This window comes from Somniosus microcephalus, chromosome 9 (genome assembly GCF_052327205.1).
Source record: "Somniosus microcephalus isolate GS21.2 chromosome 9, FLI_Smic_1.0, whole genome shotgun sequence".
In the NCBI taxonomy this organism is placed as follows: Eukaryota; Metazoa; Chordata; class Chondrichthyes; order Squaliformes; family Somniosidae; genus Somniosus; species Somniosus microcephalus.
The window spans coordinates 103,101,308-103,115,195 of record NC_140995.1 but is presented as its reverse complement, the minus strand read 5'-3'; the positions used below and the strand labels follow the sequence as shown (position 1 = coordinate 103,115,195).

At 43.5% G+C, this 13,888-nt stretch overlaps 1 protein-coding gene across 15 annotated transcripts in view; it reads left to right on the top strand.

Annotated features, from left to right (window-relative positions):
* The window catches only part of dtnba (dystrobrevin, beta a), a 694,100-nt gene that overhangs the window by 250,806 nt on the left and 429,406 nt on the right, over nucleotides 1-13,888 (top strand). For 14 of the 15 annotated variants that reach the window (XR_015079517.1, XM_085996913.1, XM_085996915.1 and 11 more), the window contains exon 4: nucleotides 11,235-11,448. Coding sequence is in view for 14 of the 15 variants with exons in the window: in XM_085996913.1 (XP_085853039.1) it covers nucleotides 11,235-11,448 (214 nt within the window). In the remaining variant the exon portion in view is untranslated. Of the gene's footprint in view, nucleotides 1-11,211; nucleotides 11,449-13,888 lie in introns of all 15 variants that reach the window. The other variant, XM_085996923.1, reaches the window with a different exon arrangement.

Below are 13,888 nucleotides of genomic sequence, written 5' to 3'. Positions count from 1 at the left end.
GAGCAGCACAACTCCAATAGCAACTTTTGGATATTCACATTTAACTGCACATCTGCCTCTTACCTGAAGTTGCTGTACCATTTGCACATAAATAACGGCGAGTGCCATTAACCTCACCGTTATTTTGACAGGAAAATCTGGGCCAAGGTGATTTTTTTAAAGCAATTTTTAAAAGTAATTTATCCTCACTGAGACCAGCCATATATTTTCTGTTTCATTGAAGGCATTTTCATGGCTTCAGTATGAGTCACGTTAAAAATTGCAACGCTTCCATGACTGCATGTTCTTAAGCTTGCTGTGCCGAATGTGCAAAAATGATGGTTAGATGGCTTGAAATTTTAATTTTCATACTTGGAGAGAATATAGGGTGCAAGTTCCTCAGGCCCCGTTCTGGCGTATGCTAATTAATTGGCAGTAAAGAAAAAAGGCGCACTAATGGCCGTAATTATGTCCCATGATGTAGGGTTTTACTCCCCACTGTCCACAACAGCACCAATTATTTTAAAGCATCTTTTCTACCAAGGGATCCAGTTGTTTGCCTAGAGCAGGATTTTATGTGGAGAAAGGTTTAAGAAGGTTGCAGACAAAAAAATGCAATACACAGCAAATGAAGGAATATAGTATACTAACCTGGAGGGAAAAATTTAACTAAATTAAGCTGTAATCATAAAGAAATGCCCTTTTTTTTCTACTAATGACTAAGAGAAATTCATGTCACTTTTTGTTCTCTAGCTCCTAATTATTCTGTGACAGTATAGCAGCAACCATTTAATAATAGATCCTGTCATAAGAGATGAGAAATGTACCAACCCCAAAGACCTGATTTTAAATAAGTGCAAAAGAGTTCCTATTTTCAGTGAAGTGCTTCAGCAAATACGTTTAGGTATAAGTATTGGGAGCTCAAGCACATTGAAACGAGTAGTGTGTAGTTCATTGTACTTTACACTCCAGATATTTTAAATGCAGTTACATTTTGGGTGCCATATTGTTACATGCACTTTGGATTTACACTTTAAAGATTCTAAATCTTTCTAACTTTACTGATCTCACAATGATCTGTTCTGGCTGAGAAAGAAGAGAAAATGAATGAATTGCTTTAGGCACAAAATCATTTGACCCTGGTCCATCTTATTAGTTATTTAATAGATTATTTAAAATCTAACATTGTGCAAGTGATTCAATTTCCTGATGCTTGGATCTGGACACACAAGTTGGCTTACTTCTTAGAAATTCTACTACCTGCACATTAAACCTTGTGCCTGTGTACATGTATGTGCACGCATCTATGTAGTTTTATTGTATTTCCACGTTTTAGATTTGTGAACATTTCAGGATTTAGTGAAAGCATTAATATGAAATGTTTTGTTGCTGTGAAATTGTGTAACATGGTCGAAAGATGATATGATCAGCCATCTCATCATCATTTTCTGGAGGAATTCGTAAATCTGCTGCTAAGGGCACAGATACAACTTCAGGCATGTGTGTTTCCCTGAGTGATCATTTTCCAAGTTGGCTGCTTGTACTCTGCAATATATCAGCATGGTCTTCAGACCAGTCAGAATTTATAAATGAATCAATCTTTCAATGAATGTTCCTATTGATTCCGTGGGACAAGGACGACACTGTGGGGATAACTTTCTGTATTGATTGTGTGAGGATATAAGTTGGTGGATAATTGTTCGAATAACTGCAGTGCTTTGCTGTGAAAGGCAGGTAACATGTTTAACTGGTTCCTTCTAGCTAAACTTTTAATGAATGTCTCATCTGTTTTCATTATATTTCACTTTTTTACAACAACAGCGTGTATTTAAATAGCACCTTTAACATAGTAAAACGTCCCACGGTGCTTCACAGGAATATTATAAGACAAAAAATTTGACACCGAGTCACATAAGGAGAAATTAGGACAGGTGACCAAAAGCTTGGTCAAAGAGGTAGGTTTTAAGGAGCGTCTTAAAGGAGGAAAGAGAGGTGGAGAGGTTTAGGAAGGGAATTCCAGAGCTTATGGCCTCGGCAACAGAAGGCATGGCCACCGATGTTTGAGCGTTTATAATCAGGGATGCTCAAGAGGGCAGAATTAGAGGAGCGCAGATATCTCAGGGGTGGTGGGTTGTGGTGTGGGGCTGAAGGAGATTACAGAGATAGGGAGGGGCGAGGCCATGGAGGGATTTGAAAACGAGGATGAGAATTTTGAAATCGAGGTGCTGCTTCACCGGGAGCCAATGTAGGTCAGCGAGCACAGGAGTGATGGGTGAACGAGACTTGGTGTGAGTTAGGACACATGCAGCTGAGATTTGGATCACCTCAAGTTTACGTAGGGTAGAATGTGGGAGGCCAGCCAGGAGTGTGTTGGAATAGTCAAGTCCAGAGGTAACAAAGGCATGGATGATGGCTTCAGCAGCGGATGAGCTGAGACAAGAGCGGAGATGGGCGATGTTACGGAGGTGGAAATAGGTGGTCTTAGTTATGCTGCGTATTATGTCCGTGAATAATTGAGACACGGACTGCAGGAGTGGAACAAAATAAGTCTTTACTGGTGGAAGTCAATAGTGAAACCAAAACACAGAGGCTCACTAGCGCCTTTTATACAGGGGCGGTCACTGCCGGTACTGCAGTCTGAGACCAGTTATTCTCTTAAAGGTACATACACAACAATTCCTCCCCTTTTAGATAAACAGTACATAACATTCATTTAACAACTAAATGATAACTAATTACAATCACAATTACTGTTGCTAGATACATTGGTTAAGTTTAAGCAATTATAAGTTCAGTCTTTGAGGAGGCTTCCTGATTCTGTCTGGATAACGCCTCTTTGGGGTATCAGGTTCTTCTGGCAATGTTGAGTCGGGATCAATGTCGTTGTTTGGTTCATCTTCCAATATTACCGGTTCTGCGGTAGCTGCAATTGGAACGTCGATTTCATTACCAGGTGTATCAGATCGTGGTGTGGAGTTGACGTTTTCCAGTGACTCTAGAATCTGGTCAACATGGCGTCTTACAATGCTCTCCCCAACATCCACGGTATACATGAGAGGTCCTTGTCGTGTACAAATCGTTCCTGGCTGCCATTTCTCAGTGCGGTAGTCCCGGGCCAAAACTGGTTGACCTATCTTAAAACTCCTGGTCGGCCTTTCATTCATATTCTGAAACTGCCTGTTCTCCACATCTCTTCGGACGTTTGGCTTAACCAAATCCAAGCGGCATCGTAGTCTTCGATTGAAGAACATCATGGCTGGAGTTTGGTTGGTAACCGCATGTGTCGCATTCCGGTAGGCAAACAAGAAGTTGTCCACCTTGTGTTGTAGGGGTATATCTTCATTACACATTGCCTTGATAGCCTTCTTGAATGTTTGGACAAACCTCTCGGCCAATCCATTAGTGGCTGGATGATATGGGGCAGATGTGTAATGCTTAACACCATAGTTCTTTAAGAACCTCCGGAACTCTTCAGACACAAACTGTGGTCCATTGTCAGAGCAAATCTCTTCAGGCAGCCCATTCCTGGCGAATATGGTTCGTAAAACTGTGATCGTTTTTTCCGTGGTGGTTGAGGACATTTTTATTACCTCTGGCCACTTTGAATGTGCATCCACCGCAATTAAAAACATCGAGTCCATGAAGGGACCAGCAAAATCAATGTGCACCCTTTGCCATGGAGATGAGGGCCACTCCCATGGATGCAGAGGAGCTTGTGGTGGGGCGTTTTGGACCTTCTGGCATCCTGCACAGCTCTTGGTCATCTCTTCGATTTCTCTATCGATTCCCGGCCACCACACAAACGCTCTGGCTAAGTTCTTCATTTTTACCCGACCCAGATGACCCTCATGAAGCTCATTGAGCACTCTATCCGTCAACTTGGGTGGAATTACTACTCTGGATCCACACATCAAGGTTCCTCTGCACACTGACAACTGTTCTCTTCTCGGCGAGAATGCTGGCAGCAGTGGTTCGCCATGTGCTGGCCATCCCTTCACCGTTAAATCATAGACCCGTGATAGTGTCGGGTCATTCCGTGTTTCCTTTTCTATGTTTGCATTCGTCACAGGGAGACATTCGACTATGGTCGAGTGGAATAACTCCATTGGATCCGCTGCAAGGTCGTCTTCTTCCACCGTCGGCAACGGTAGACGTGACAATCCATCAGCATTTCCATGCTGTTTAGTTCCTTTGTACTCAATGTCATATTGGTGTGCCCCTAGGAAAAGGGACCAGCTCTGCAGCCGTTGTGCTGTCATTATCGGTACGCCCTTCTGAGGGTTGAAAATGGAGACAAGAGGTTGATGATCGGTTAGTAGAGTAAATTTTTGACTGTGCAGGTAGTGATTGAACTTCTTCACCCCCCCACACTAGGCTGAGGGCCTCTCTGTCAATCTGGGCGTAGTTACGCTCGGCTGAAGCTATCGGCCTCTCTTAAACCATCAAGGAATTTATGTGACAGTACCACCCCAATGCCGTAGGGAGACGCATCACACGCCAGTCTGATCGGCAGTGCTGGGTTGTAGTGAGCCAATACTTCCCTTGAAGTGATTAAGTCCTTACTCTTCTGAAAAGCACGCTTACAATCATCGCTCCATTTCCATGCTATCCCCGTTCGTAGCAGGGCGTTCAGTGGGTGCAGAATTGTCGACAAATTCGGCAAAAGCTTATGATACTAATTCACCAATCCGAGGAATGACCTCAGTTGCGACACATTTTCAGGCGCTGGGGCCTTAACAACCACTTCAATTTTGTCAGGGGACTTATGTAACCCCTCTTCATCAATCACGTGGCCACAATACGATATCTGTTTCTTAAAAAATTTGCACTTGGGGCGGTTGGCTCGCAGCCCATGTTCCCGTAGTCTAGTGAGCACCTGTTCTAGGTTGTTAAGGTGTTCACTGTCATCTTCACCTGTCACAAGGATGTCGTCCAAGTAACAGTGAGTCCCCGGAATCCCTTGCAGGACTTGTTCCATCGCTCTTTGCCATATCGCCGGAGCCGATGCTACTCCGAATACCAATCGATGATACTGGTAAAGACCTTTGTGAGTGTTTATCGTGAGATACTTCCTAGAGGACTCTTCAACCTCCATCTGCAAATATGCTTGTGCTAGGTCAATTTTTGTAAAACGCTTCCCTCCAGACAGTGAGGCGAAGATGTCTTCTATCCTTGGAAGAGGACATTGTACTGTGTGAAGGACTGGGTTCACCGTCACCTTGAAATCCCCACAGATGCGAATCTTCCTTGGCTCCCCGGACTTATTGCTTTAACGTTTTCTTCATGACAGGAACGATGGGTGTCGCCCACTCGCTCCAGTCGACCTTAGACAACACGCCCGCCTTCTCCAGATTCTCCAGCTCCGCCTCGACGGCTGGGCGAATTGCATATGGTACCGGTCTCGCTTTGAAAAACTTGGGAACTGCATTCTCTTCTATTTTTATCGAGGCGGTTACGCCTTTAAGCGTGCCCAGTTCTTGTTGAAATACCTCTTTGGCGTTAGCTAAGATTGTTGACAATCGTCCAGGAGTGACGTCTTCATCTTTTTTACCATCCACCGTCATTGCATGAATGGAGTGCCAATCTAAGTTTATCTTCCTGATCCATTCCCGTCCCAATAACGGTGGTCCACCATTTGGCAGTATGTAGAGATGCAATTTCCGTATTTTCTTGCCGTTGTATTCGACAGGCACCCTTATTTTTCCTCTGGGGTATACTTTTTGCCCCGTATATGTCGTCAAGACGATGGATGTCTCTCTCAAGGGTATGTGTGAAAATAGCCGCTCGTAGTCTCGTCGATTCATGACGGTTAGCGCTGATCCTGTATCCAATTCCATTTTAACTTGGGACCCTGCTATCGTGAGGGTGACCCAAATGGTTCAGTGATCCTCTTTTGCGATTACATTGTGAAGTTTGAGACAGCTTAGTCTCCTGTTCCCGGATTCACTATCGCTCATCTGGTCTTCGGAACTACTGTCCGTCATCTTTTGTACTTTCTTGTACGGTTCCTTAGTAGCCTTTTTGTTGTCGCTGGTCTTCTTCCCAGACCTGCAAACTCGTGCAATGTGTCCCATCTTCCCGCATTGCCTGCATATTTTGTCTTTGGACCAGCAGTCCTTCTGGTCATGGTTAGTTCTGCCGCAGCGATAACATTTTGCAAATCCCCGTGTCATTTCGTGGGTGCCGTATTCCTGTGGTTTTTGTTGAATTTCTGCAGCTCCCCTGGCTGCTGCTTCATACGATACTGCCACGCTGAAAGCCTTATCTAGCGTCAGCTCTTTCTCTGATAGTAACTTCTTCTGTGTTCCTTCACTCAGGAGTCCACAGACAAATTTGTCCTGTAGGGTATCTGCCAGTCCTGCTCTGAACTGGCAGTGCTTTGATAGCTTGCGTAGTTCCGTAAGCTACTCAGCATTGCTCTCATCTTTGTGCTGAGTTCTCCTGTGGAATTTAAATCTTTCTGCTATCAACAGCGGTGCAGGGTTTAGGTGTTCCTGTAGGACAGCAACAATTTCGTTAAAACTCTTCGCCTTCGCTTTGGCTGGAGTAATCAGGTCCCGCAATAGGCTGTACGTTCTAGCGCCCATTAAGTTTAGCAATATCGATGCCTTTTTCTCCTCCGCTATTTCGTTTGCCTCGAAATATACCTCGACTCTTTCCACATACGTGGTCCAGTCCTCTATTGTATTATCAAAAGCAGTGATACAGCCAGTCTTCGGCATCTTGCAAATCTAAAATGGCGCCTCCCGCGCTTTGCCTTCTTCCCCGATTTAACAAAATGGCACCTCCCGCGCTTTGCCGCCTTCCCCGCTGTTGTTAGCGCTGCTTTCCACGGTTTCTTGCGCGTTTAATTTTTTTTATTTTTTATTTTCCCGTCGTGGAGCCGACCCTCTGGGACACTTCCCTCCCTCTTCTTAGGTCCGAACGCTGCCCGGCTTCGAAGCACCGGCCGCGCCCTGTGTGCTCCACCCTCTCTCTCTCTTTGCTTCCCGACTCGCTGCCCGGCCCTGTTACAGAGCCACCCGATCGAGCTCTAGCCCGCCGCAGCCCAGGAAGGATCAGTGCACTGCCTGCCACCAGCCCGATTAGCTGGGAAACCACAGACTGGGGAACCAAGCCTGGCTCTTGACAGTCTCTCCTGCAAGTTTTCAATCCGACGATTTGGAGGGCGGTTGCCCACGGTCGACGCCCGTTTCTCGAGTTTCTGTGGATTCTTTTTTTTTCAGTCTTCGACCTTCAAAAACGTCGTCTGAGGTGCTGCCAAGTTGCAGGTAAGTTCGTTTCTTACTCGTCGCCAGTATTATGTCCGTGAATAATTGAGACACGGACTGCAGGAGTGGAACAAAATAAGTCTTTACTGGTGGAAGTCAATAGTGAAACTAAAAACACAGAGGCTCACTAGCGCCTTTTATACAGGGGTGGTCACTGCCGGTACTGCAGTCTGAGACCAGTTATTCTCTTAAAGGTACATACACAACACTGCGGATATGTGGTCGGAAGCTCATTTCAGGGTCAAATATGTCGGGAAATGCAGTAGCCAATTTGTGCACAGCTAGCTCCCAGAGACAGCAATTAGATAACTGATCAATTAAACCGTTCTTGGGCGTATTGCTTGAGGGACAAATGTTGGCCAGGACACTGGCAGAACTCGCTCATTCCTCTTCAATAATGCCGTGGGACCTTGCATCTACCTAAGAGAGCAGATGGGGCCTCGGTTTAATGTATCATCCGAAAGATGGCACCTTCGACAGTGCAGCACTTTCTCAGTGTCAGCCGAGATTATTTGCTCAAGTCCTAGTGTGGGGCTTGAATCCACAACCTTAGACTTGAGGCAATAGTGCTACCACTGAGCAAAAGCTGAAACCTAAAGGAGGAGGGGTTAGGGAGAGAAGGAAGCAGGAGAGGAGGATAGCAGGGGTTTAAAGATTAGGATGTGTGGGGAGGGGTGGAGGGCAGGACAGAGATGAGAGGATAAAGGAAAGAGCGAGAAGGGGACAATGGGGAAAGAGAGTAGGGCAAAGAGGAGGGAAGGTGAAGATGGGGACAAGAACAGGCAGGGGAACAGAGTAGAATACCTCGGGAGAAGGGAAAGGATGTGCCCAGGCTCTTTCCGTTTTCTCTTTTCATCCAGTGCTCTTCCCCCCCCCCCCCTCTCCCCCTTTGCCACTTTTATACTATTCCCTATTTTAAGCCGGATAGTGGAAGAACTTCCTCCCTAGGAGTCGAACAGATTGATGCAGATATCACAATAACAACATGCAAAGAGGAACAGAAAGAGCGGAAAACAACGATAAAGTGCCAGAAGGAATTAGAAAGTGGAAAGAAACAGACATACATTTGTTTTTTGTTCATGCATTGTATGTCACACAGACATGTTACTATTGTTGTAAAGTTGCGGATCCTTGGACTCACTATGGAGGATCCGCTACTTCTTACAAAAATCTTGCATTTAGTGTGTGCTTTGTTTGTCACATTTGAAGCATCATCCTTTTAGTGTCATTTCTGTGTCCAACTTGGATCTGGCTGGCTTCATAAAACAGCAACAAATCACAACTGAACAGCTAGCGAATGCATCAATCATTAAGTAACAAGTGGAAATGAATACTACCAGTCACAAAGGTAACTTTCACAGGAATTCGATGCAAGCTACTATATCAAAGGCATTATTCACTTAGCAAATAAATCATGGCAGCAAATTCTGGATGGCCCATACCATGACTGAAATTTGGAAGGAGGTTCTGAACAATATTCCTGATTTTAAAATATCTATTTAAGCAGAATCATTTAGTCACATAAATTACTGTTGCAGAGAGATTTGTTTAAGAAAAAAAATAAAATTCATAATTTTTTGACAGGAGAACACAAACTAATCTTTTCATCAGTTTTACATTTCTTGGTCCTCACCATAAAAACCAGCACTCAAAACAGTTGAGACAGACTGCCCATTTGATATTGTGAGTAAGCAGCTAGGATTAGAACATGCATTAATATATTTCATATCATCCATTTGTTTATTTTCCGGGGACCAATCAAAAACACTAACCACACACACGGTCACTCAGCAGATCTTTTACAAACTTCTTTCCTCTCCCCCACTCTCTCACCTAGTACCCTTCCCTTCTCCAAACAAAATCTAACTAAATCCTTTTCCTTTTAGGAAATAAAAGTAAAAAAATAGATAAAATTGCCAGCTTGGAGTTGTATGAAAGACTGAGCAGAGGCAGAATGCCTATTGCATATCTATTGTCTGGTTTTGGATTTGGTAAAAGGTGGCAACCATCGTGACGGTGCATTCCTCCTTAACTTGAGGCTTGTTTAAGCCTGGGAGGTCCATCCAGTTTGATCAATGTTGCATCAACGTTTTTTTATCCAAAGCCTTTGTTCACACCTATTTTAAAATCTCTCAGTTCCTCATAACAGGACTTGTTACTTGGAAACCTATTTATAATTCTCTTAATTAAGTTTTATTTTATTTCCAGCTGTGTATAGTATTCACAAACCAATGTGAAAGGTCAGAGTTGAAAAGAGTTAAAAAGAATATCAGATAAATTAGGAAATATCTAGATGCATTGGGAAGCATCCAGATTTTAAAAACAATTCTCCTTGGGATGTGGGTAATTCTGGCAAGGCTGCATTTATTGCCTATTCCCAGTTATAATGGTTGTTACAATGATAGTTATAATGGCTCATAAGGCCACTTCAGAGTGAGTTAAACGTCAGCTGTAACTTAGATGGGAGATTGGCACAACCCGTGCGGAAATTCAGAGCCTAATTAATCAACTTTTGTATGTATTATTCTGCAATGTAATAACAAAATGCCAATAATTCTGCATGCCATGTTTTCTGTGGGCAGAGTGGCCATGTTTGTCTCAGTAAAAATGTGACCCTGGTTAAGCCTGTGGCCCTGATGTCTAACATGGGTTTAGAGTGAATATAGCACTGATCTTGAGGGTCTGACGCCTTTGTAAAAATGCTGCAGCATATAAATATTTGAGATATAGATACCAACTGTGCAATTGCCAAATCAAAAGCAAGGGTTGAGAGTAAATTAATTACTTTAGAAAATGCTGTGAGCCTTATTTAATAGTTATTGTGCCTTTTTATAATTCAAATGGAAACGAAATGACTGGTTGAATACTTCCTTCCTGACATGTACAGTATCATAGTGGTAATGTCACTGGGCTAGTAATCCAGAGGCCTGGACTAATGATCCAGAGACGTGAGTTCAAATTCCACCATGGCAGTTGGTGAATTTGAATTCAGTTAATTAAATAAATCTGGAATAATAAAAGCTAGTATCAGTAATGGTAACTATGAAGCTATCGGATTGTTGTAAAAATCCATCTGATTCACTAATGTCCTTTAGCGAAGGAAATCTGCCGTCCTTACCTGGTCTGGCCTATATGTGACTCCAGGCCCACAACAATGTGGTTGACTCTTAACTGCCCTCTGAAATGGCCTAGCAAGCCATTCAGTTGTACCAAACCGCTACACAAAGGTATAATAATAATAAAACCGGACGGACTACCCGGCATCAACCTTGGCATTGGATTCGAATACGTCAAAGGCAGATCCAGATCAGTCGACTTTGCAAAGTCCTCATCACTAACACCTGAAGACTTGTGCCAAAATTGGGAGAGCTGTCCCACAGACTAGTCAAGCAACAGCCTGGCATAATCATACTCACAGAATCATACCTATCTGCCAACATCCCGGACTCCTCCATCACCATCCCTCGGTATGTCCTTTCCCACTGGCAGGACACCCACCAGAGGTGGCCGTACAGGGGTACATATTCTGTGCCTTTGCTACCAAGCAGGAGGTTTCCTTGCCCATGTTTGACCTGATGCCATGAGACTTCACGGGGTCCGGAGTCAATGTTGAGGACTCCCAGGGCCACTCCCTCCTGATTGATTTTGTTTCCTTCCTCCTAATTATCTGACATTGAATCAACAGCACTCATGAAATGAGTGGAATCTTCACATCGTGCATTTCAGTGTATCCACTTGTGGAGTGGGATGGTCTAAAGATCCTGTAAAGGTCATGGTACATATCTGTTGCAATTGAGCTATTTAAAAAAAAAAAAAAAACGATTCCATTGCATGTCAAAGATAGACTACAGTGCAGTTGAGGCTGATTTCATATTCAATAGTCTAAAATGGTTGTGTATTCATAAATAAATCATTCTAGGAATTGTGAGGCAATGTGGGTCTATGTTTTTTGCTTTGACAGTTCATCTTCCTTCTCGTCTACAGTCCATCTTGTTGATATATGGAACATGATTGAAGCTTTTCGGGATAATGGCCTCAACACCTTGGACCATAGCACAGAAATTAATGTATCCCGATTAGAGACCATTATTTCATCTATCTACTACCAGCTGAATAAACGCCTTCCAACCACCCATCAAATCAGTGTGGAACAGTCCATCAGCCTGCTCCTCAACTTCGTCATAGCAGCATACGACAGGTCAGTGCTCAGGCAGCCATGCACATAAAGGTAGCTCTCAGATAGCCAGGGTAGGGGAACTACATTGTTGTGCTATGTAATTTTTTTTCAAAAGGGTCACATCATTTGTATGAGGATTCCAAAGTGCTCTTTGTCAAATCACCAAGCTGATGTCAATTATGTGAAGTGTCCTGGAGCAGTTCCATTGTAAATGGCACTGGGCCTGAGAACTGGTTTCCAGCTGTCTAGGGTTAGGATATCCATTCTCTGGGCTAGGACTTCAGGTTTCCCAGCTTGTAGCACACAACCCAGGGCTTGTAGCTCTGGAGTGGGTCTCAGGCTGGCCTGAACTCTCACCCCACACCGCTTGTATTGGAACTACCCTTGGAGCTACTCGTGGGGATGTTCTCCTTAATTGACATCACTGGAATTACTGAGCAGGGAAGGAGAACCTGTTCATGAATCATATAGCACAGAAGGGCCATCGTGCCTATGCCGGCTCATTGGTAGAGATATCCAATTAGCCCCAGTCCCCTGCTCTCTCCCCATTGCCCTGCAAATTTTCCTTCAAGTATTTATCGAATTCTCTTTTGAAAGTTACTATTGAATCTGCTTCCACCACCCTTTCAGGAAGTGCATTCCAGATCTGGTTCTTTTGCCAATTACTTTAAATCTGTGTCCTCTGGTTACTGACCCTTCTGCCACTAGAAACAGTTTCTCCTTATTTACTCTATCAAAACCCTTCAAGATTTTGAACACCTCTATCAAATCTTGCCTTAACCTTCTCTGCTCTAAGGAGAACAACCCCAGTTTCTCCAGTCTCTCCGTGTCACTGAAATCTTGCATCCTTGAGACTATTCTAGTAAATCTCCTCTGCACTCTCAGTGGCCTTGACATCCTTCCTAAAGTGTGGTGCACAGAATTGGCTACGAGACTCCAGCTGGGGCCCAACCAGTATTTTACAAAGGTTTCGCATAATTTCCTTGCTTTTGTTCTCTCTCTCTCTCTCTCTCTCTCTCTCTCTCTATTAATAAAGCCAAGGATCCTGTAGGCCTTTTTAACAGCCTTCTCAACTTGTCCTGCCACCTTCAAAACCTTGAGTATGTCCACCCCCAGGTGTCTCTGTTTCAGCACCCCATTTAAAATTGTACCATTTAGTTTATATTGCCTCTCCTTATTCTTCCTACCAAAATGAATGACTTCACACTTCTCTGTGTTAAATTTCATGTGTCTGCCCATTTCATCAGTCTGTCTACACCCTCCTGAAGTCTGTTATTCTCCTCCTCACTGTTTACTACAGGTCTCTATATCACTGATAAAGTTGACACTTCAACTTCCAGTAAGAAATATTTTCATCTTTGAAAAGGGAGTGTTTTGAACAAAAATTGCTAAACCCTCCCCCCACCACTTTGTAAGAGATTTTTTGGCCATTAGAATAAAGGAACAGCCAAACACACTGCGATAGTTTTCTAAAGCAAAATACTGCGGATGCTGGAAATCTGAAATAAAAACAGAAAATGCTGCAAATACTCAGCAGGTCAGGCAGCATCTGTGGAGAGAGAAACAGAGTTAATGTTTCAGGTCGATGACCCTTCGCCAGAACTGGTAGTTTTCTACTTTGTTCTTTCTTCCCTTTCCACTAATTTCTCCCCATCTATTTCACTGTGTGTATCTCAGACAGCTGTTTTTGTGCAGATCTGCTTGTATTTTGAAAGCTGCACAGCAGATTTGGCAGCCAAGGAAGGTGAAAGACCATGAAAGAGAAAACTTTTTTCCCTTCCATTTTCTTGCCATCTCTCCCAAAAGCACTGTGGTTGCAATAGTGCTGACTGCTCACTGGTATCTCATCCTTGTTTGGAAAACTAAGATGAAGGGCCAAGAATGACAGTGCAAGACACAACTAAAATTGAAAAGAGCAGAAGAGAAGATCATTAGGAGGCAGTGATTAGTGATTCTGAGTTGGGTTTAAACAAAGCTAAAAATTGTAGAAGGAAGAAAATTGAGGAAACTCTACTTCCAGAAATGTGAGGGTCTTGAGTTAGAGACTGTGATGTGAGCCTTGATTGCAACAGTGGGATTGGAAGGGGGAAGAAGAGTGTGTAGAATGGTGTATTTGGAAAGTTTATAAGAACACTGACCATAACGGTATCAATAAAATAGTGAAAGACAAATATTGCAATGGAGAAAGAAAGAAAGACTTGCATTTATATAGGGCCTTTCACCGGACGTCTCAACGCGCTTTACAGTCAATGAAGTACTTTTGAAGTCGAGTCACTATTGTAATGTGGGAAACGCGGCAGCCAATTTGCGCACAGCAAGGTCCCACAAACAGCAATGTTATAATGACCATTTAATCTATTTTGTTATGATGGTTGAGGGATAAATATTGGCCAGGACACTGGGGATAACTCCCCTGCTCCTCTTCGAAATAGTGCCATGGGATCTTTTACATCCACCTGAG